Source organism: Alosa sapidissima, chromosome 20 (assembly GCF_018492685.1).
Source record: "Alosa sapidissima isolate fAloSap1 chromosome 20, fAloSap1.pri, whole genome shotgun sequence".
Classification (NCBI taxonomy): domain Eukaryota; kingdom Metazoa; phylum Chordata; class Actinopteri; order Clupeiformes; family Clupeidae; genus Alosa; species Alosa sapidissima.
This window is the reverse complement of record NC_055976.1, coordinates 20,480,423-20,505,143: the sequence shown is the minus strand read 5'-3', so window position 1 is coordinate 20,505,143 and position 24,721 is coordinate 20,480,423. Positions and strand designations below refer to the sequence as shown.

The 24,721-nt window shown below is 41.3% G+C and overlaps 1 protein-coding gene across 3 annotated transcripts in view; it reads right to left on the bottom strand.

The window, feature by feature from the left end:
- LOC121694794 (ATP-binding cassette sub-family C member 12-like) overlaps positions 1-21,762 on the bottom strand; it is a 33,288-nt gene extending 11,526 nt beyond the window's left edge. Inside the window, exons 1-18 of one of the 3 annotated variants that reach the window (XM_042075136.1) lie at positions 21,500-21,762; positions 18,930-19,020; positions 18,488-18,646; positions 17,979-18,125; positions 16,108-16,255; positions 15,685-15,921; positions 14,971-15,147; positions 14,575-14,722; positions 13,211-13,359; positions 12,067-12,174; positions 11,770-11,958; positions 10,761-10,832; positions 9,965-10,089; positions 6,798-6,870; positions 6,223-6,426; positions 4,702-4,836; positions 3,062-3,155; positions 1,421-1,507 (exon numbers count right to left, since the gene is read on the bottom strand). In XM_042075136.1, coding sequence (XP_041931070.1) covers positions 1,421-1,507; positions 3,062-3,155; positions 4,702-4,836; positions 6,223-6,426; positions 6,798-6,870; positions 9,965-10,089; positions 10,761-10,832; positions 11,770-11,958; positions 12,067-12,174; positions 13,211-13,359; positions 14,575-14,722; positions 14,971-15,147; positions 15,685-15,921; positions 16,108-16,255; positions 17,979-18,125; positions 18,488-18,513 — 2,119 coding nt within the window. In that variant the 5' untranslated portion in view covers positions 18,514-18,646; positions 18,930-19,020; positions 21,500-21,762. Of the gene's footprint in view, positions 1-1,420; positions 1,508-3,061; positions 3,156-4,701; positions 4,837-6,222; positions 6,427-6,797; positions 6,871-9,964; positions 10,090-10,760; positions 10,833-11,769; positions 11,959-12,066; positions 12,175-13,210; positions 13,360-14,574; positions 14,723-14,970; positions 15,148-15,684; positions 15,922-16,107; positions 16,256-17,978; positions 18,126-18,487; positions 18,647-18,929; positions 19,021-21,499 lie in introns of those variants that run through there. The other 2 variants (XM_042075138.1, XM_042075137.1) reach the window with 2 other exon arrangements.
- Between the last annotated feature and the right edge of the window lie 2,959 nt (positions 21,763-24,721).

Sequence of the window (24,721 nt, the reverse complement as noted above, 5' to 3'; positions counted from 1 at the left end):
TAAATCAGAAATAATGTGAGGAGGTTGCTATTAACTTTAAAGATTGCATCTGCAATCGAAACTATGCAAATTGAATGGCCTTATGTTCCGGTCTATGGATGTCTGCTTTAGTTGACAGCACGGTCACTAGATTTTAATCGGTAAAGTTGAGGAACTGGTATCTATTAATGTGGCAAATAGGCGGATTCATGTCCCTTGCAGTTTGCAACTGCGAGGTACATGGCAGGCGCCCCACAGAACGGTTTCATTTTGAGAGGTAGATATCCATGCTCAGGCACCCCCTCTGCGATGCGTTCGTCCCCCAGTTTCATGCGCCAGTTTCATGAGCTTTTATGACAAAACCGTGACTGTGGTAGTTAACAATCTACATCCTAATAGAAAACTGTTAGCTTTCCTGGTATCAAATGACAAATGGTATCAGTTAGGCCTATAACACAACATAAATTGTGCTGGCGACCCAAATAAAATCTCCTGCGACCCACCTGTGGGTCGCGACCCAGACTTTGGGAAACACTGCTCTACTCCCTCTTCACCTACGACTGCACACCATTGTCAAGTTGCAGTTACAGTGATTGGTCTCATCAGCAACAACGATGAGACGGCCTACAGGGAGGAGGTCCAGCACCTAACATCGCGGTGCACTGATAACAACCTGGCTCTCAACACCAAGAAGACCAAAGAGCTCATTGTGGACTTCTAACAGGAAGTCTAAAGCTAGCACACACACACCCATTCTCATCAACAAGACTGAGGTGGAACGTGTCACCAGCTTCAAGTTTCTGGGTGTCCACCTTTCTGAGGACCTCTCTTGGACCCTCAACACTTTTACCCTGATCAAAATAGCTCAGCGTCTCTTCTTTCTGAGGAGGCTAAAAAAGGTCCACCTGTCTCCTCAGATCCTGGTGAACTTCTACCGCTGCACCATTGAGAGCATCCTCACCAACTGCGTCACAGTTTGGTATGGCAACTGGCCATCCAGGGCAAGCGATGCTTGCGTAAGGCACGCAGCATCATCAAAGACTGTTCTCACCCCAACCACAGACTGTTCACCCCACTCCCCTCAGGGAGGCGTTACAGGTCTCTCCGCACCCGAACCAGCAGGTTCAGAGGAAGCTTCTTCCCTGCGTCTGTCACCCTGAACCCCCGCCCACGCCTGATGCCTCCTTGCCTGTGCCTGTTGAGGTCCTACCCTATCCCACCCATAGTGTTCTATTTATTTACAAATGTAGATACTGCAATTACACTTTTATAGCCATATTCTACTGCTCTTCACCCTGCACATATACAGAAGAGCTGTGAATGTTGGGCGCCCAACTGAAAGGGTGATCTGGGACCTGGGATCTGGTTGATTTGATATGGAATGACTGGTGTGTGTGTGTGTGTGTGTGTGTGTGTGTGTGTGTGTGTGTGTGTGGCTAACCTCCTGCAGCTTTGCAGTACTGGTGATATGTTCGCCATGTCACTGATCCCTCCTGAGTGACCTCCTGTTTGATCAGCTGTTGAATCTCTGCTCACACACACACACACACACACACAGACACAGGTCAGTGTTTAACCTCAATTTCCATATCGGCAAATTACTCTCTTAACTTCTAGTATCTTTGGGCATCCACAGGAAAAGGTGTGCTTTTTGACACTTGTAGGTCATGACGTCAGCTAACTGCCACCTAGGTGTATATGTATAACAGCATAACATGTAGATTTAAATGCCCATTGAAGAGGTTTTTTTTTACCTTAAAATAACGGTAACACTTTATCATAACTACTCACTATTAATCATTAATTAAGCATTTGTAAACTATTACTAAATGCATTATTCCTCATTTGTAAAACATTTAGTTTTTATAAATGATGCAATAATAATTTGTTAATGTAATAATCTGGACATTAGTTAAGTAACATCCATTATTTGACTTATTAAGGAATTGTCTATAGTTTATCAGTTACAATGGGTATCTTAATTATTAACAAACTATTTACACCTACAAAAATAATGATTAATCGCTTATACACAAAATGTACTTAACTAATTATTTCTAACTCCTGAGTTAATCATGAATTATAGCATTAGGAAGTGGTTTATAAAACATGTATCCACACCCTAACTCATAAGTGCATATGTTTAAGGCATGCATACATGTATGTGTACATTAGCAACCCATTATAACTGATTTTATAAACAGTTATAAAACTTAGGAAGTTGCTGTTTGGGTGGGAGCACTCCTACGATGACCCTTGAGGGAGCAGGGGTGTGGCCTTCATGTATATAAGTATAAGTATATAGTATAGTATACTTTTTTGATCCCATGAGGGAAATTTGGTCTCTGCATTTATCCCAATCCGTGAATTAGTGAAACACACTCAGCACACAGTGAACACACAGTGAGGTGAAGCACACACTAATCCCGGCGCAGTGAGCTGCCACTGGAGCCTGCTACAATGGCGGCGCTCGGGGAGCAGTGAGGGGTTAGGTGCCTAACTGTGTGTGTTGGTGATCCACAAATGCAAAATTAGATTTCACAAAGGCAATTTTCAGTTTTACAAATGTCATTTCATTTACAAATACACATCTACAATTGTGAAAACCAATTTACAAGTTACAAATATGATTTTTTTATTTGTGGATGCAAGTCAAGAAATATTTGTGGATGTCGCCATCCACTGGATTGCGATTTCTGTGTGCCGTTGAATTAAAGTAGGCCTATTTACGTGTGGATTTGTGTGACTTTGATGTGAAGAAAGTCTCAAAAACACATCACTTTGGAAAGCGAAGAATGCGTGTGCTGGTGATCCACAAATGCAGAATCACATTTCACAAATGAAATTTTCGGTTTTACAAATGGCATTTTATTTACAAATGCACATCTATATTTGTAAAAATAATTATACGAGTTACAAATATGATTTTTTATTTGTAGATATCAAAACACACATGCAAATCAAGAAATATTTGTGGATCCCCCTCTGCGCATATACAAATATTATTGAGACAAATTTAGCTCCATACTAACTACTGTCAGAGTTCTGAAGAAGTGAGATTGCAGTGGAACGCGTGACGTACCAGGGTTGATGACTCCGTTGTTCTCGTGTTTGTCTGCAGTCAGCTCTGGAACCTCAATTTGCTGCAGATCAGCTGGTGGTTCCTTACTTTCCTCCTTTACAGAACATATTAAAGAGAGACACCAATCACTATTTTTGCAGAACATATTAAAGAGAGACACCAATCACTATTTTTGCAGAACATATTAAAGAGAGGCACCAATCACTATTTTACAGAACATATTAAACAGAGGTGTAACAGCGGTCGTAATTCGACCGCCGCTCACGGCCCTCAAACCCGCCACCTCGACACACACCGGCATGGGAGTCGAACGCTCGAATCACTATTTTACAGAACAAATTAAAGGGAGGCACTAATCACTATTTTACAGAACAAATTAAAGAGAGGCACCAATCATTCAGACATGGGCAGTATTTCAATTAGATGAATTTGAAATACATATTTAATTACTTTAGCATATTTTTGTAATTTGTATTTAGCAAAAAATCAAAAGTAGTTTGTAACAAAATACTTTGAGGGATTGTATTTACAGTATTTCAAATACTTAAATACTGAAGAAAAATATGTATTTTTTGTGCTCAAATAAGCCAACATGAGGCTATGTTTAACACCATAGTAAAACATTTTGCCATATTTTCTGATGTTGGTAATGTCAGGTTAGATGCACGAAAATAATGACACACCCTGGGGATTCCCTCAGCGAATCAGCTTTGAACACAGGAGAAGAAGCGACTCTGAACACAGGAGAAGAAGCAAGCAAAACCCATTCACCAAGTGAATAGAGTCACTTGTGATTGGGAATCGATAAAAGAGAAATCCGGGAGATTTTTACATGGATCTTGATCGCTAGATGTCAACAGGAAAAAAATAACAAAAATCGGTGCGACCGAACTGGAGTAGCTGCAGCTAATGGCCAGTACACTCTTAAAACGAATGTGTCCCTATCTGGACACAGAGATGTGTTAAAACAACACAAGTTGCGTTGTTTTCAACACATTAATTTTAAGAGTGTACTCCCAATCAGCTCCAATGCTAGGTCTGGGGGCATCATCTAAACGTACCTTTTACCGTCATTAAAGGTCTGCACTATATGAACTATATGAGTTGTTATGTGACAAAACGATGCGTTTTCTACTCATTAGCTGCAAGAAACCGTCTAAATTCAAATTTGCTTCTTACTTTTCAAAATATGCATGTGCATATGGACTTTTGCTTGGTGGACTTGAAGAGAAATGGACACACACACACAGACTTAAGAAGACACTCTTAAAGGGTAGCTGCATCAACCAGCAGAGGGCGTGAAAGGGAGTGAGACTTTCAAACAATTTTTTTTTTTGCTTTAAGTTTGCTGTGCACGTTTGCAACACACACACACACACACACACACAGGAGAGAGAGAGAGGTGAGAGTCTGATGAGACACAAACAGTATGAGGTCTCTGGACGTTGGGTTACTGCAGGTCCTCTCTGGACCCTGGACGTGGGGTTACAGCTGAATATGTATGTTTGCCTCAAACATCCACCTTCGTTCAGAGAATTTTGCACATTGGGAGTGAAAGTGTTCTATCCACAGTGAGTGTTCTATCTGGAGTGAGAGTGTGAAAAAGAGTGAGTGAGAGAGACTGTGTGTTTGTGACGTACATGCGTCTGCTCCAGCTGGAAGTTGTTGATGAGCTGTGCGTAGCGCCCCTGGGCCTTCATCAGAGACGTGTGTGTCCCCGCCTCTTTAATCTCACCGTTCTCAAGAAGCATCACGTCGTCACAGAACTCCAGGTACTACGCCAGAGGAGAGAAGGAGAGGAAGAACAGGGGAGGAGGAGAGGAAGAACAGGGGAGGAGGAGAGGAGGGGGAAGAGGAGGAAGAGGGGAGGTGGAGAGGAGGGGGAAGAGAGGAGGAGAGGTGGAAGAGAGGAGGGGGAGGAGAGGTGGAAGAGGGGAGGTGGAGAGGAGGGGGAAGAGAGGAGGAGAGGTGGAGAGGAGGGGGAAGAGAGGAGGAGAGGTGGAAGAGGGGAGGTGGAGAGGAGGGGAGGTGGAAGAGGGGAGGTGGAGAGGAGGGGGAAGAGAGGAGGAGAGGTGGAGAGGAGGGGGAAGAGAGGAGGAGAGGTGGAAGAGGGGAGGTGGAGAGGAGGGGAGGTGGAAGAGGGGAGGGGAGGTGGAAGAGGGGAGGAGGAGAGGAGGGGGAAGAGAGGAGGGGAGGAAAGGATGGAAGAGGAGGAGAGGTGAAGAGGAGGAAGAGGGGAGGAGGAGAGGAGGGAGTAGAGGGGAGGGGAGAAGGAAAGGAGGGGAGGAATTAGTAAGTAGGTAAAGTAAGTACATTTTATTTATATAGCGCTTTTCACAGACAGGATCACAAAGTGCTTGACACAAAAGTGCATGAAACATAAAAGCATAGGAGTAAACAAGAAACAAGAAGAAGCATAGGAGTAAAACAGATACAATCTGCAGTTGCCCCTTAAAACACTCTCAAGTGCTAATTGGACTGACTAGTGCTAATTGGAAGAGCATTCCAGAGTCTGGGGGCACACTCTTAAAACGAATGTGTTGAAAACAACACAACTTGCATTGTTTTGAACACATCTCTTGTGTCCAGATAGGGACAACACAGTTTGTGTTGTTTACTTTTTTTTATTTGTGACACAATATGTGTTGAAAATAACACAACTTGCATTGAAAACAACACAACTTGCGTTGTCCAGATAGGGACAACACATTTGTTTTAAGAGTGCAGTAGAGGCAAAAGCTCTATGAGAGGAGCTCTAGGAGAGGAGGAGAGGAGTGAAGGGGGGGGCAGGAGAAGGAGGGAGGGACAGAAGCTGGGATGAAAGAAGGAGAGGAGAAAAGGAGGGAGGAGGAGAGGACAGGAGGATGAGATAAGGAGAGGGATGAAAGAAGGAGAGGAGGGGAGGGAGAAGAGGAGGAGAGGACAGGAGGATGAGATGAGGAGAGGGAGAAGAGGTGAGGAAAGAAAGAGGGGAGGAGATGAGAAGAAGAGAGGAGGTGGGGAGGACATGACAGAAAGAGGAGAGGATGGATATGACAGAAGGAGAGAGGGAGAGGAGAGGAGAGGAGAGGAGAGGGGAATTATGTCCACCAAGGAGTGTTGGGTTAAGAGCCTCTCTCCACTAGGGGTCAGTACAGGGGGGTGTTAGGAAAGGTAGTTACCTGTAGCTGGTGTGTGACCAGGATGACAGACTTGCCCTTCAGGGCTTTTTTCACACACTCCTCAAAGATGTGTTTGCCCACGTGAGCGTCCACTGCAGACAGCGGGTCGTCCAGCAGGTAGATGTCCCGGTTTGAGTAGACCGCTCGGGCCAGACTGATCCGCTGCTTCTGACCGCCCGACAGGTTCAGCCCACGCTCACCAATCTGAATACACACACACACAGATTTACACACGCACACACACACACACACACAGGATACACATGCACACAGTCACACCTATGCACACAACCATTTACACACAACATACATACATACACACCCACCCACACACATGTAACGGATGCCAGCTAGCTTATCTGTGTGTGTGGAACGTTGGTAAACCTCACTCCCCGACACCTCAAGAGTGCTGCTGGCATGCGAGCTAGTAGCCTGAGGTGCTACTGTTCGCGGGGCCTGTGCAGGGCTGACCCATGCAGGTTCAACACAACACAGTTTGCACACACACACTTAAAAGACATATACACATAACAGACAGGCAAACACACACACACACTTGGGTGTATACTACTCACCTCAGTTTCATCACCATAGTAGAGTATGGCCAAGTCTGGCTTGAGGGAGCATACGTTGATGACGTCATTATACCTGTGAGAGAACACACACACACACATGGAATATCTGGGACCTAAGACTTTTCCTGCACATTTATAGCCTACTTGCCATAAGTTGACACATTTGATGATTTAGGATAGCCATATACCGGTAGGCTATGTGGAGAGGATTACTTTCTCTTTGGAAAACACTGGTTTCTACGCTCTGTTGATAAATGAGGGCCATTGTGTCTACATTGACCCTTGCATCACCACCACTTAAGCAATGTGTGTTATTCTGCAGAGACAATGTAAGGGTCTGCCGGACCTCTGTGAAGTTACTGTTACACAAAATGTAGGAAGACTGGTTTTGTTCAATCAGCCTTCTCATTTAGAGCAGTAGAAAAGTGGAACTCTCTAATTCTCTAATATCATTTTCTATTTTCGGTCCATTCATGGAATGGACTTTTAGGTTGCTAGGTTACTGGGAAGCTGCGGACTGACGCCACTCCGTCTGGCTTGTTTTTGTTTGACTTTTAACTAATTTTATGATTTATTATAAATATTCATCAGATCAACCTATTGTATTATTTAGTTTAGTTACTTTGGTGTATATTTTTGTTATTTTTATTGCATTTTTCCCTGAGACAAATCAGTATTATTGCCTTGCCCTGGGACTGTCACTGCACTGAGTGGACGATAACGATACTGCTACTTACAACGCTACACTACGCTGAGGACTTCAGCGGTGTGGCTTCTCTATCTGGTGGATGGCTGTTCTTGTTTGCCATCTCTCCCTCTTCCATCACGTCTGCTATCTACGGACCTGTTTCTGGGTATCTAGCCGGTTGACTGACCAGCTAAACTGAGAGGAGGTTTGGTGTGACTGCGCCAATAACGTTAGCCCATTACAACGCCACATTTCAGACTGATGATTTCAAGATACGTGTTGGAGCTTGTGTTTTGGCAATGGGGGGGGGGGGGGGGTTCACTACACAGCCCTTGTACTTCGGTAGCGCAACTCAACCAAGTGTCTCACAACCTAACAGGATAATTTCTATTAAAGGGGTGATAGAATGCCAAACCGAGTTTACCTAGTCATAGTTGAATAACGGCAGTTCCGTATGTAAAATAAACATACAGGGAACTTCAAAATCCCATTGTCACCTCCTTCCTATGGAAATCTTTTTTTTTTATTATTGCTTATAAATGTTGCTTATTTTGCTTTAGTTTATTTGTCCATCTCACTATAACAATTGTCTACTATTTATTTTGTTGTTATATATGTTGTTTTGTTGTTTATTTTATATTATAATCTCTGAATCACTGAAAATGAGGACTCCCTACAATGAACCTCCGAGAATAAAGGTTGGATGGATGAATTCATTCATGTGATGAGAGCAGGGCTGTAGTCAAGACCACCTTTGTCGAGTCCAAGACAAGTCCAAGACCAGGACTAGTCGAGACCAAGTCAAGACCGAGTCCAAAGAGGTTCGAGTCCAAGACAAGACCGAGTCCAAAAAGGTTCGAGTCCGAGTCAAGACCGAGTCCAGGATAGGAAAAAAAGTCTTGTGCATGACAGTATCAAGACAATCATTTTGGGTTATTATTATTATTATCTAAAAGCAAAAACAGTGTGAACACACCCAGGATTTGTAAGTGTAGCCATTCCCCTTCTCCAATATTATTATAGGGCTGTCAAACGATTCAAAATATATATTTTGAAATGAATTAATCTCGATTAACCGCAATTAAAAAGTTCCTAAAGACTAAAGCTTCAACATAAATCACAAAATGAATGAGTAACCACAAAGGTAAAAGTAAAACACTTTTATATTATTTAAATGATAATACTGACACAGTAATTGTGTTTTAAAGTATTAATTTCTTAAGAAATACTACACATATGATGCTGTTTAACTCATTTGTAAATGGTGCACTGTTACTTTAAGCCCATTGTGGCCACGTTCTTATAATGATCTTTTTTTTACCAGCTCCATTGAAATATAGCCTATAGCTAGTCCACAAGCTCTAATATTGTTTGTACCACATGTATTGTACAATATTAACAATGATAAGCATGATATTAAGTTGGTATAAACAGTTTTCATTCCTTTGGAAATAGAAGCATGTAATGACATGATGCTAGCTAGACATTTTCTGTTTACAATTAAAAGTGAATGATGAGCCTGAGCCAGTCACCTAGCTATCTGAATGGAATGTGTTTCAATCGGCATAATATGTGCTTCATGTAAACAAATTATTGAAGACTTCAAGACTCACCAGTTCCATTACACAAAGGCAAAGACAACTCTTCATATTTTTGTCCATTTTTCAAATCACAGTGAGTGCAGCCTACATACATGTTTATAACTGGTCAATAGTGGAAATCGGATAAATCCGCAATCTCCTCTAACCTCGTCTTTGTTGCCTTCCTTTTATAAGTTTCTTATATTAAAAAGGAGATATCAATTATCATCAACAACGACAAGCCAGTTGGAGCCTGCCAATCGTTTTCTCTCCTTCTCGTGTGCGTTCAGACGCGCTCTTAATTAAATGGAGTAGCATACGTTCAAGTTGGATCTTAATGGAGAGGAGCCGAAAAGTATCATCTTTATGTAACTGTTGCAGTTGGTGCATTTTGACATTGTAAACGTTATCTAACAAGAGTGAAAAGCAGTTTGCAGTAAAGCTACTATTTGGCTAAATGTTGGTTCCTCTTTATCTTCAGCTAACTCCACAGACAGTAAAATAAACTCAGGCTTGCGGTTTTAGGTTTTGCGGCTTCCGTTACGTGACATCAGCCCCCCACAAAGGTAAACACTATTGAGTTAATATTTTGTAACGCATTATGTATTTCAAAATGAATCGCGGCGATTAACACGTTAATTTTGATGGCCCTAAAGACACCTGGACTCGGTCGAGACCAAAAGCCATATTTGGCAAGACCAGTGGCCGAGACCGAGACAAGACCAAGTCCAAATACTAGCGAGTCCGAGACAAGTCCGAGACCATAGAAAAACGGTCTCGAGTCCGGACTCGAGTCCAAGACCGGACTCGAGTACTACAGCCCTGGATGAGAGTGTATGTGTGTGTGTGTGTGTGAGAGAGAGAGAGTGTGTGTGTTTGAGTGTGTGTGTGTGTGGTACCTTTGCTGGTTGAAAGGCTGTCCCATGAGGATGTTGTCCCTCACGGATCCGTGGAAGATCCAGGCCTGCTGGGAAACGTAGGCAAATGTCCCGTCTGCAATCACGGATCCCTTCAGCAGGTGCATCTGAGAAATACACAAACACACACACACACACACACATCTCTGTTTCAATCTTTCACATACAGTAGATCTCTGTTTCTCAAGTCACCTACTGTCGGTATGGAAAAAAAACCCGAAAACAATCGGTTCTACCTATCTGGAGTTGCTACAGTCAACAGCTAGAGCAACTCCTGAACATGCCCCAAAGTGTAGTACTGTAGCTGCCTGGCAGCTGCCTCCAGCTAGGTAGAACCGATTGTTTTGCTTTTTTGGTGGTGTTTTGTATCGAAAGTACTCGATGACCTCGAGAAACAGAAATCTATGTGAAAAATGTAACAATTTTCCAATTAATGTTGATGGCATATGGTCAGGTAAAAGACAGATAAACACACCTGCCATCTAGGCCATGCACTTTTGATCTTAATATAACATTAATAACACTTGGTTATATTTATTTTTTGCAGTGTGCAAAATGATTGAAATAAGAAAATCCCATCAATGTTTATGGGCTGCCTAGGTATGGAAACGTGATTCACATGTGATTTCAGAAAATTATCTTACATTTGCATGATACATACACGTTACCTGTGATGCATGTACTACATATTATTAGAAACATCACCGACTGACAAACGGTCGACTCAGATTCCATTTCCTGTAGCCCTCCATATCTATAGCCGCCTGCATTTATTTACCTGTTCTAGGACGCTGGATATGAGTGATGTTTTTCCACTGCCCACATTTCCACAAACTCCAAGCAGGTTTCCCTGGAAAACCAAAAGATTATGTAAGTCATGTGTAATGGTAGCCAGGATGTACGTTGTGTAAACCTCCCTCCCGACGCCTTAAGACTTGTGCTAGTGAGCGTTCTAGCAGCCTGGGCTTTTAGCTCGATTACTAGCACGCTAGACTTCCAATCCGAAGTGCTGCTGTTTGCTGGTTCAAGTCCGGGCGAGTGCAGGGCTGAGCATCACGGTTCAACACAGCTGGTAGGTAAGAAGGTTACACATGGCCATATCTCTCTCTCTCTCTCTCTCTCTCTCTCTCTCTCTCTCTCTCTCTCTCTCTCCTTGTTGGTGCCCTCATCAAAGGGTTACATTTTGTTGCTGATCGGGTCACAGCAACAAAGAGGTATTTGTGGCCGCATCAAGGGCTTGCGGTTTCTGGTTATATTGCTTATCGGATCATAAACGGTCACAGTGACGAAGAGGAATGGACAAAATATTTGTCAGTATTTGTTGGTAGAGAACCCATTATGAGTACGGATGGGGGTGTGTCTGGGATGCCAGACACCACTGCTGAGCCTTCTGGAGATGGAGTTGTGGGCCTAATACAGCAAAACACCAATTAAAGAAGATTCCTACTTGATAACCCCAAACTAACTAAAAACTAACATCCATGAAGTCCACTCTGTCACACCACCGTCAGTCCAGTCACACAAAACATTATCAAATAACCAAAAAAAATTATTTGAGAAAATATTGATGAATCGATTTGTCAACTGATGAAGGTGGGGGTTTACTGTATATCCTCCATCGGTGTTTGTAAAAAATCTCCTTGGTAAAGGTGATGTTTTTTGCAACTAGTCCTCCATATGACTCAATGCTCAGATTCAATAAGAATATTTTTTGCCCAAAAATTTTGAAGTGACAATGTGCGTTTCTGGTAGAATATACAGACACATACACACACACACACACACACCTTGGGCAGGGTGAAGCTGATGTTTCTGAGGGTGAGTTTGTTCTCTGAGGTGTGTGTTTCATTGTTCGTGTTCTCAGGTGAGCTGTCAGGTGACTTCCAGCAGAAGGAGGCGTTCTCCATCATCAGAGCCGCTCCTAGCCCCTTCTTCTGGGTCAGATAAGACTCAGGGTTCTGCAGCAACAGCAGCTTCTGAGGACGAACACACACACACCATATATATTACACACACACACACATACACATACACGTCATGTATATATCATGTCCGCACACACACACTACACATTTCATACAAACCTTGAGTCTTGAAAGGGACACAATGCCCTCCGCTAGACATTTGATAAAGTAGGGCATAAAGGCCAAATAGAAATTCATTGTGTTAAAGACAGCCATGATGGTGAAAGCCTGCAGAGGAGAGAAGAGGGAGAGGAGGAGGGAAAAAGAGAGGGAGAGAGAGGGAGGGAGAAAAGTTGTAAATATGGACAATCTACTGCAGCCTGCCTCCCTTAACAGTTCCAACAACCAACATTTTCATGGGCACTTTTACTTCCATTTTAGAACACAAAATCCCAACTAGAGACGCTTGAAAATCTTGTTTATGTGAAACTATCAAAGGGTTTATTTATTTATTTATTTTTTTTTTAGAGATCAAAATTAACTTGTTAGGTTAGGTTTATGTTTCATTCAAGAGCTTGACAACTGTGATGGAATGAAATACAACGGTGGAAATCATATACCTTTTTTTGTTAAATGACTCATAGCAATGAGCAGGTCTATGGAATCAAAATTGACTCATATGTTTTGTACGTGTGTATGGCATTTTGAAACTGTAGAAATAATTTGTGACAGTGAAAATGATTCGTACAAGTAATCGTAAATATTATACACTACACTTTCAATCTATTCTACGAGTACAGATCGGTTTTACAGCTACAAATCATCCTACGGTTAGAAATAATTTTCCATTACAAATATATTCTACAGTTACCATTCAATGCTCTACATACAAAAAACTGTCCTACAGTTACGGATCTTTTTTGCAGGTACAAAGACTTTTGTCACATTGAGAATCAAAACAAAACAGAACAAAATAAAAACAAAATATATGTTTTACAAAATGATAAAGGAATGTCACTGTAATTGGTTTAATGGATGTTACGCCCAAAACTCACCCATGACTAATCAAGAAACATAAGAACAACCCTTTCGAAACCATGCACCTGGCGTGTCATAACTTACTCACTTTGAACCGAAAGAGCAAGAGAGAGAAAAAGAAAGAAAAAGAGAAGAGAAGAGAAGAGAAGAGAAGAGAAGAGAAGAGAAGAGAAGAGAAGAGAAGAGAAGAGTGCATTAGACCACACCACATTAACAATACATACTGATAGTGCTGCTAATGCATTAGACCACACCATGGGGGGGGGGGGGGGGGGGTTGTACTGACCGTGGAGGGGTCCAGGGGGAGTCCGAGGAGTGTGTGTACAATAAACGTGAGGATGGTTGCCAGGGTGGGGACGATGGCCGTGTTTGCAGTGTTCATACTCTGCACATAACCCGCCTTCTGAAGCAGGCTCCTCTCTTTCATACGGATTTCTACACACACACACACACACACACAGAGTGAGAGAGAGAGAGAGACCTCTGAAACTGTAGGATGCCACATGCGGCACACTCGGGTTCATCAGAAAAACAATTTGTTTTTGATGACAACTTTGAACTAACTTTTCAGGTTCCAAACCAATTTATTTTGGTCAAAATGCTCAAAATGTTCAAAACGGTTCAACATGTTGAGCATTAACCAGAACGGAACCCATTCTCTTTTTGTGGAAAAGGCCTATATGTGATATGAGTGGATCTCAATGACAATTTTACTTGAAACCGAGGGGTAAGAAAAATTCCCAACATACACCGCTCACACTAGAAAAACAAGCACCAAGATAATAATAATAATAATAATAATAATAATAATAATAATAATAATTAGCTTTATTAACGCCACTAACCACTAATAATAATTAGCTTTATTAACACCACTAACCACTCGGTGAGTTGCACAGTTTTGAAAACGAACGTTAAGGGTTGTTTTAAGGACATGTTTGTGCATGCCTGTAGCAACCACTCTGAAGTAGTCAAAGGCGATTCAAAACGAGTCAGAAAAGTCGAGACAGGACCAATCGTCAAAATTTCGGTGTCCACCACTCTAGTTCATCCCAAACAAACCAGAAAAGGGACTCAAAGTGCTAAATACCAGAATTTTCCTTTAAAATCAATTATATAGGAAACAGAGCCAGTGCAGTTCAGCTAACACAGGGGTGATGTGCTCTCTCTTCTTAGTCTTAGTTAAAAGTCTAACAGTAGAGGTCTGTATGAGTTCCAATTTCTTTATATGTTTTTTTGGGAGACCCGTAGAAAGTGCATTGCAGTAGTCTAACCTGCTAGAGATAATGAATGGATTTGTTTTTCTGCATCTTGATAAGTTAAAAAGGGCCGCACTTTGGCAATGTTTCTCAGGTAGAAATAAGCTGTCTGGGTAACTTTACTGATATGGGGCTTGAAGCTTGACTCTGTATCTAAGAGGACACCTAGGCTTGTTACTTTTGGTTTGACCTGGTGTGCCAGGTTCCCAAGATAACGGTGTCTCGCTTTAATTTTGGTCCAACCAAAAGTACCTCATTAATGTAAAACTTTGGCATTAATAAGGATTCTAAAAGTAAAATGATAATTGTTTTAAGTTGAATTCAATCTTGTGATGATATTGAAGGTGAGTAGACCTCTGATATAGTTGCTCTGAGTGGATCATGCTGGTACCTGTGATCTTCTTCTCAAAGGACTCTTCCCAGGCGTACATCTTGATGAGTTTGATGCAGGTGAGAACTTCATTCATGGTGCGCACTCGGCTGTCAGTTACCACAACAGCCCTCCTCCGAAAGACGTTTATCACCTTGGCAGCACAGAACTACAGCCACACACATTGTCAACAGGAAAGCACTTTAAACACACACAAACAAGTAGCATCAACAGATCCAATTATTCTGCACAGGTGAACAGACACAGAGGTATGTGTGTGTGTGTGTGTGTGTGTGTGTGTGTGTATTCATGGGTGAATGAAACCCAGATAGACTGAGATTCCGATGAGGGCGGTGTATCCGAAAACGTAGCAGGAGAGAGCGTGTGTGTGTGTGTGGAGGGGGGGGGGGGGTGTACCTGTATGGGGATGAAGCCCAGGTAGACGGAGATTCCGATGAGGGCGGTGTATCCGAGGATGTAACAGGAGTAGGAGATGCAGAGCAGAAGTGCCAACAGCACGCCGGACAGCATATAGGAACCGTACACCACTGCCTCAAACATCCGGTAGCTGTCCACCGTCAACACGTTAATGATCTAGACAAAACATAACGTGGGTAGCAGCAACAAACAACGTAGCCTATTTAAAACAACAAACAAAGTGGATTCTTGCTGTCCATGAAAACAGGATAGAGCCTGGCTAGATCTTTAAATTGACACTAGTTAAGCATGTTTAAGTTAGGCTAATGAACATGTTGCATTCTATACTGCCTGATTACGTCATTCTTTAAGCTACTGTCTCCTTGAATTTCCCCTTGGGGATCAATAAAGTATCTATCTAGTTTTCCTCAACTTGACTAATTAAGAAGCGATAATAGGATATTTGACCGGCATATCATCAAAATGTCCAGTGTCACTTTGACTGGCACCATTTTTTTCAAGCAGAAACTCTGGTGTGTGTGTGTGTTTTTTTTTTTTTGTGTGTGTGTGTGTGTGTGTGTGTGTGTGTGTGTGTGTGTGTGTGTGTGTGTGTGTGTGTGTGTGTATTTGTGTATGTGTGTGTGTTTGTGTATGTGTGTGTGTGTGTGTGTTTGTGTGTTTGTATGTGTGTGTTTGTGTGTGTGTGTGTCTCACCTGTCCCACAGACACACCGGTGATGATTCTCAAGTTGATGATCTTCCTGAAAGCGAGCATGGAGAAGGCCCCTTTGACGCGAGTGGCCGTGCGCAGGCTGATGGCCCATGTCAATGAATATAGGAAGGTTCTGCAGACCTCCGAGCTGAACAGGGCGAAGCACATCCCCAAACCGTAGCTCAAAGAGTACTGACCTGGAGTGTCCACATAGCTCAGGATCTCATACACCAACACAGCCTGGGGAGAGAGAGAGAGAGAGATGGCATTACAGCATATTTCAAAAAAAGGCTTTTAAATGTGTAAAATAGGACAGTCTCTCTTTCTGATGTAAGAAATTATGTGGCTCTGTTTCTGTCTGTAACAGTGTACAATGGGTGTAGGGGCTTCAAATGGGTGAAGATGTGTGTGATCGCAAAGACGTACCGGCCCCAAGAAGAGCACTACCGTCAGGAGGAAGGAGGAGAGGACACTGAGGATGAGGCGGGTCCTCTGGAAGCGCAGCATCACCCTCCCCAGAGACGCTTTCTTCAGTCCCACACGAGACACCTCCTCCTGCCACAAATGCTCTAACCTTACACACACACACACACACACACACAGAGACACACACAGACACATTTAGTAAAAAGAGATATAAAATGATATAAAATGGAAAAGATGAGGCACAATCAAACCTTGAGGAGAAGCAAATATTTCCACACTTACATTTAGTACTTTATAATGCCCCCCTTCACCAATAAAAGGGTTGTTAGTGTTCTGCAAAGTTACAGAATTAAAAGCAAGGGGCCGTTTCTGCTTAAAGATTCTCCAGATCGTCCAGATTCCTAGGTCCTCTCTATTGCATCACACCATTTTTGCATCACACCATTTTTATGTTGATCTGGACCAATGCTTTTTATGACATTGTCCTGCTGGATGACCCACGTCTAGCGTATCGGCAGAAGCAGTCAGATGGCGATTTAAAATGTCCAGCTATGTTATGGAGCTTGTGATGTCAGGTCCCCTAAACAGGTACACTGACTGGAGACACAGCTCCACAACATCACAGACCCTCCATCAGATTTATCAGTGGGCATGGGGTTCTTTTCACGCCAAACCCACTTTGTGTTTGTTGCCAAAAAGATCCATTTTCTTTTTATGTCACCATCACAAATCATGGGGATTACTATATGAAGAGTTTGGTTTCAAAATTCTATATCTGTTTTTAAAAACATTACAAAGTCATGTTATTTAATTGTGTATTTCAGGTAATATCAATCAGATTGCAGTTGTGTTGTTTTGATTGAGTAAAGATAAATCAAATACTAATATACTCAATTACAGTTTTACTGAAATTACTAGGAAAATAAAACGTAAAATAATATTTGTGAACATTCATTAAAATGGTGGCGTTTTGGAACCAAACTATTCATATGCATGTATCTATCTCTGTAGATGTATTAGTGAAAGAGACCAAAGGATGCTTTTCTATGTATTCAATAGACCCTTTCAACAATAAAAACAAAAACAATGCTTGAACATTCTATTTGGGCCCCAATCTACTTCCTCTGCATTAAGATAACATATGGAATGTTAAAAAGTAAGTCTTGTGGGGCCAACTATGATGCTGATAATGGAACTCTCTTGAAAGGGTCCATACTGTGCATCAACTTTGCTTTGTCTGTCATTTGCTCTCTCCATGTCACGACTTTCTAATAAAGTTCATGCAACGCCCGAGGCAGAACAGGAGAAGGAGACGGAGCATACTATGGCAAGAAAATGCTGAAGGATGTATTGTAGGTATTGTATTGTATTGTACTGTACTGACCTATTATCTTACTTCCTTGGAGTAGCCACATGAATTGTATTGTATTTCTGCATGTATGAGGAGTTTTGGAAAATACGTATGTCTTGTGTATGTTCAGGTAAGAAGGATTCATATGATTTGTATTACTACGATGTAACTAACTAAAGTATAAGATGGGGTCTTGCCCTAGAGAACTCTGGGCAGTGTTACTGGAACATGCTGTTGCTGGTAACACTATAGCCTGGCGTCGTAAATAAACCGGCAGTGATTTTTCACACCTGAGAGTGCCTGGAGATTTTTGACCACAGAGCAAGGAGAAAATAAGGACATATCAATCACTACTCCAGGTTGAAAGCGCACACAAACGCATGCTTGCTCACACACACACATACACACACACAGTTATTAGTTATCGAGATCATTAGTTAGTAAGTATCAGGATTCTTTGTTAGTCAGTAACTGGTCTGTTTAGTCAGTGGCAACAAATGTGGAGTGCAAAGGAACAGACCGGTCCCCATTGGTCCTGGCTCCGTCGTGTGGCGAGATGATCAGAGAGCTTTGGTCTAGACGGTTCCGTAAAATTCTCCACATAACGGGCGTCATCCAGGAGAAGGAGGCAAAGGAGAAAAACCCTGCATTGTCCAAAGGGTGGGACCTGGAGACACACACACACACACACACCACATCAAGGACAGGTACTCTTAGGATCTCCCCTGAACACCACATCTGCAAGTCATGATGTGTGGAGTTGCTGTCCCCCCACACAAGGCCCACACTCCACACAGTTGTTATTTGGCCATTCAAAGGCCCACACTCCACACAGTTGTTATTTGGCCATTCAAAGGTGAAGTACAGTGTACTATGTGATCTGAAAGCTGTGGTACTGTAGTAGTGGTGGTGTTGTGTGGTGGGTGTGTGTGTGGTTTTGTGTGTGTGTGGCTGTGTGTGTGTGTGAGTGCATGCATGCATGCATGCATGTGTATGTGTGTGCATATGCATGTGTGTGTGTGTGCCCACCCTGATGGCATGCAGAATGGGAACATGTTCTGTAAGCCGTGGTGGTAGCAGTGCCGCTCTGGCTGGGGGGCTGTGGGGGGGGGTCTCGTCCACCGGTTCCCCCACTGAAGGCAGCTCCTTTGTTAGGATTGGCCAGTAATCACTGAACCTACACCACTTCTGGAAGTAGATGGGGGGGGGGGGGAGAAAATAGCTAATTGAAGGTTTTCTACTGGCAAGAACAACAGACGGAGGTGCTGGATGGGTGATCTCGAGATGGACATTTGGACATGTACATCTAAAAGGTCGGCAACAATATTCTAACAGATAATGTACAAAACTAAATAAGCCTGCTTATAAGCCCTGTTATTCACACGTTCACATCATTTTATTTTGGGGGTCTACTAGAACAGATCCTCATAATTGAATGTTCCAAAATTTTTTATATTTTTTCATTATTTACCTATTCGGTTGCTAAGTATGATGTCACATGTTGATTCTGGGCCCTCTCATTCCAAAAAGTTTAGCGCAAGTAAACCCTGTCAGCATCAGCCCTGTTTTAGTGAGGGTTAGACCACAATGCTACATCAACAGAGCAATTAGTGTAGCTATGCAGCCAGATGATGTAATCAAGGGTAACGTCCAGGCCTCCACAAAATAGGATTTGACCAGGCAGCAAGTGAGCAGCAGCATGACACTTTTCTTGTAGGAAACTGTAAATAGTGTTGTGGGATACGATACTGCAAATAGTGTTGTAGGATACTGTAAAAAGTGTTGTAGGATACTGCAAATAGTGTTGTAGGAAACTGTAAAAAGTGTTGTAGGAAACTGTAAAAAGTGTTGTAGGATACTGTAAAAAGTGTTGTGGGATACTGTAAAAAGTGTTGTAGGATACTGTAAAAAGTGGGAAAAAATGGTTTATTTTACTGTCTATGGAAAAAAAGTCAGTGGAAGAAAGTAACTCTGCTCTCTGAAATGGCCCTCAAGATTCAAAATTCAAAATGACTTTTATTGTCATTCCAAAGAACACTAGGAAGTGCAGTGTAGAACGAAATGTCGTTACGTAGGACCACCATAAAAACAGACATAAAAAACACCATCAGCAGCTAGAAGAATGCAATTATAAATAAATAAATATGGTGTATTAAAAATATTATATATAAATAAGATTGAGAAAAAATAACTGATTACAAAAAATAGCGCAGATTAATCGATTCCGTATGACCTTTGACCCCGAGCCGTTCTAGTCAGTAACCATTAGACTGTAAAATGCGAACATGATTGGGCGAAAATCACTCAACCCAATCTGGCAACACTGACTGTGACTAGAATGTGAACCTCCTAACCGGACTGTTCAAACTCATTCTCATTAGCGATAAAGCTGCTAACCTGACTCTTCAAACAAGTTGGAGGCCTGCCACCCATTTAAAACAAAGAAATGTAGTAGTTTTAGGAAAACAAAAGCATGTCGGGGTGGGGTGTTTCAGGAGAGAAATAAGCAACCGGGTTTAAGGAAACAAGCCCAAAAGAGGAGACACCTACAAATGTATTGCAGGGCTTAAAGTGGAATAAAGGGGGATGGGGTGGGGCTGGGGATGTGATGGGGCACCCAGTGGATTGGGGGGGGGGGGGGTTGTAGGCTACATGGGGCCCACAAGTATTGGAAATACAATCTATAGGACCAGAGCTGTTAATCATAATACTGCTGAAAAAATAAAAATGATTGTGCACATGCTTTATTGACCGTGTTGCCAATTTAGCAACTTTTGGCCATCCCTAGCGACAGAAAATGTCATCTAGCACCTTGAACAAAGAAAAGTAGGCTACAACTTCATTCACAAGCAAAGCAGATAGTTCAAAATTGAGCATTCAAGTTAGGCAAACCTACTGTATAGCATTCTTTTAGGCTATATAGCCTCAATTTTATCAATGCAGGACAGACTGTTGGCTGAGTAAAAAAAAATGATGTCGGTCTGTCCGAGTGACATTTAAGCATATATTATGTGTATCCTAAATATATCCAAAATATAGCCATTATCGTAAGGTTAAATTTCGTGTAGCCTATGGTAAAGTTATAGCCAGACTACAAGCAATGCAAAGCAGATGCAGCAGTTGGGAATAGGTTGAAAATGACTGCTTTTCAGCCACCTGATATGCAAGTATATTTGGGCTATAAACCTGATTTACATTTTACATTTCTGGTGTAGGCTATGACAAGATAGTATACAGAAGTGCAAAGTGCATCAATGTACAAGTAGGCCTATATTAACACATATACTTAAATAGGTTTTTAAAGTTGCCTATATGAGCAAAAGAAAAGCAAACTGGTGTAAAGGTGAATTAAAAGGACATCACTGGATTTTTTTTTTGGGGGGGGGGGGGGGCACACGGCGTGCTGGCGTCATTGATATGCAAATTAGCGCTTGGTCATCTAGTGACCTTAAGCGACTTTTGCATAGGACTTTAGCTACTTTACATTTGAAATAATTGGCAACACTGATTATGCATGCAGTCGATGCTTTCAGTGAAAGCCCTTTCAACAGTACGTGTCCACTGAAAACATCATCTGATGACTGCTTTACAAATAAAACAGTTAATTCTAACTACAAATGTAGGCTAATGTCAATGTTCCATTGTGCTCAATATGATAGGACTATATTGGTTGCATGAGAAAAAAAATCCCGAGCAGTTTTCAGCCATTACTTTGAGAACTTTTCTTAGGCAAGTGGAAAGAACATTTCGGCCCACACGCATTTTTATAAAACGTAGCCTAATTGTTTGAATGAAACAACCGGTTACTTCGGCGTGGCTACAGATACATTGGTGATATAGCAAGAAAAAGAATCACGTTATATTCAATTCTGACTAAACACAGTCCTCCTGAGGATTAGCAAGTCTATAATTGTTTTTAAAAAGCAGTCGTTGGAATCCACTTCGTTGTAGGCTAAACGCTGTGGATTATCTGATTATCTGCAGCACTAGGTTGCGAATTAATTCACTCGCAGACGCGCACATGCATTGAGCTCTACCTACTGTAGCCTATGTTGTGCCTCCGCCTTTGAGAACACCACATAGTAGCCAACCACGTATATCTTGATCGAGATTTCTTTGTTTTCATTTTCTAACGCTCCGTGATTTCACGACACCATCATCAATGATCATCAGGCGAGTGACAGAAGTGTATACTCCGAGTCCGTAGTAGGCTACTTCATCTCGCACTCCCCGCGACACTGTGGTCTACTGAATAGCCTCTCTTCTTATAAGAACGTGCACCCAAGTCCCGCCCTACTCTGCTTTTGATTGGCTAAACACGTTTGTTAAATTGAAAGCGAGAGCTGCCATTGGTAGGTGAACTCAGAGCGGTATCTCGAACCACGAAAATGATGACTCTTATATCCCAACTTTTTCTCCTGAGGAAATTTTTTCTCATAGCCAGGACACCTAACACGCTACCGGAAATACTTTAAGCGGCCCTTTGCCAGGCTACTGTATAGACATACTTTGAAATTCCCTTTGAGTCGGACCTGCTCCACCTTTCCACCAAGTTTTGCAGAAATTGTGGCCGTGGTTTTTTTGCGATATTGTTGACAGAAACTATTTGTGTGGTGCAACCTGTTAAATATAAGTAGTTCATAAACTCCAACGTAGTGCCAATTTAGATTGAAACTAAACTAAGATGGAACATACGTTCAACTTAACGTACAAATGTAACTAGAAAACGCAATTCCAGGGAATTACCAGTGCATGAAAATGCAAAACATATGGTGTGAAATATATTGTTAAAACAGATTATGTGCTAATTGGCAACCAACATGATGAGGTTTAATATAGTTGAAATGACTGAACTAGGTAGATGAGGTTTAATATAGTTGGAATGACTGAACTAGGTAGATGAGGTTTAATATAGTTGGAATGACTGAACAGATAGGTGGATAGTTTAAAAGGTTAAATTATTTGCTAGGTAGACGAGGTTTAATATAGTTGGAATGACTGGACAGTTAAATAGGTGGATAGTTTAAATGGTTAAATTATTTGCTAGGTAGATTAGATTTAATATAGTTGGAATGACTGAACGGTTAAATAGGTGGATAGTGTAAAAGGTTAAATTATTTGCTAGGTAGATGAGGTTTAATATAGTTGGAATGACTGAACTAGGTAGATGAGGTTTAATATAGTTGGACTGACTGAACAGTCAAATAGGTGTATAGTTTAAAAGGTTAGCCTGAGAAACTGATAGGGTGCAGGTGGCCTGGCCACCTGGCCTAGGAATCTAATTCTAACGGCAGTCTTAATAGAGCCATATTGTATGCTTAAAGCCTGAGACAGAGTATATAGTTTTAAAGTTAAATGTAGATAGTGTAATGGATGTTGATAGACAGAAAGTTGAATGGATGTTGATAGGCAGATTGTTTAATGGATGTTGATGGATAGTTTAATGGGTGAATGGTTTGAAGAGGATGAATGGATAGAAAGTTGGATGAAATGTGTCTTATATCCTTGTAGAATGGAGAAACACAGAGAGAGTTGGTCTAGTTCAGTAGAAAGCAGTTGATACAGGTGCAATCAGTTGAACTGATTCTTTGAGTGGGCCTAGATGAGCAGCTGGAAGATGATACAGGTGCAAATCAAGTTAATTAGTCCATTGTGATGTCATCAGCCCATGTTAAGTCTATGGGGAAATTTTGAGTAGTTTTTAATTAATAGTTTAAAAAGTATAAAAGTTACAAAGCTGAAAAATACAAAGCCCACATGTCCTAAGTAAGACCTACGCAACATAGTTTGAATGAAGTTTCTACGTTAAATGGTTGAAGCTGCATTAACTGCGTTAGAAGAAGAAAAATAATAACTAGAAAAGCATTTCCTGAAGGAAATACAGTGCATGAAAATGCAAAAATATGATGTAAAATATCATACAGAGTAAAAACAAACTATATTGGTTGCTAAGTAGATGAGGTTTAATATAGTTGGAATGACTGAACAGTTAAATAGGTGGATAGTTTAAATGGTTAAATTATTTAGGTAGATAGTTGACGATAACTGACAGTTGGAATGGCTCTAATGTTTGCAAGCAGTTATGGTAACTATGTTAACAAAGATAATAATGTTAACCAAGTTACTATGCTAACTAGCATGCTAGCATGCTAACTATGCTAACCATGTTACTTAGCTAACTTAGCTAATCATTTTTAGCAGTTTTGCTAAAAATGTTAACTAGCATGCTAGCGCTAGCAAGCTAACTATGCTAACCATGTTACTTAGCTAACTTAGCTAATCGTTTTTAGCAGTTTTGCTAAAAATGTTAACTAGCATGCTAACTATGCTAACCATGTGACTTAGCTAACTTAGCTAATCATTTTTAGCAGTTTTGTTAAAAATGCTAACTAGCATGCTAACATGCTAACCATGTGACTTAGCTAACTTAGCTAACTAGCTACACTGGGTAGGAGTCATAGTTGATGACAAGTAACAGTTACAATGGCTGAACAGTTAAATATGTGGATAGTTTAAATGGTTAAATTATTTAGGTAGATAGTTGACGATAACTGACAGTTGGAATGGCTCTAATGTTTGCTAGCAGTTATGCTAACTATGTTAACAAAGATAATAATATTAACAAAGTTACTATGCTAACTAGCATGCTGCTAGCATGCAAACTATGCTAACCACGTTACTTAGCTAACATAGCTAATCGTTTTTAGCAGTTTTGCTAAAAATGCTAACTAGCATGCTAACTATGCTAACCACGTTACTTAGCTAACTTAGCTAATCGTTTTTAGCAGTTATGCTAAAAATGCTAACTAGCATGCTAACTATGCTAACCATGTGACTTAGCTAACTTAGCTAATCATTTGAAGCAGTTTTGCTAAAAATGCTAATTAGCATGCTAACATGCTAGCATGCTAACTATGCTAACCATGTGACTTAGCTAACTTAGCTAATCATTTGAAGCAGTTTTGCTAAAAATGCTAACTAGCATGCTAACATGCTAGCATGCTAACTATGCTAACCATGTGACTTAGCTAACTTAGCTAACTAGCTACAGTGGGTAGGAGTCATAGTTGATGACAAGTAACAGTTACAATGGCTGAACAGTTAAAAAGTTCAGTAGTTTAAAGGGTTAAATTGTTTAACAGTAAAATATTATAGTGAGGACTTTTATTTTGAAACCGTTTTTGGCAGAGGAAGCAGTTGATCAGGATGTGTAGTCTTAATAGGGCCAGTTTGTATGCTTAAAGCCTGAGACTGGCAGTTGAT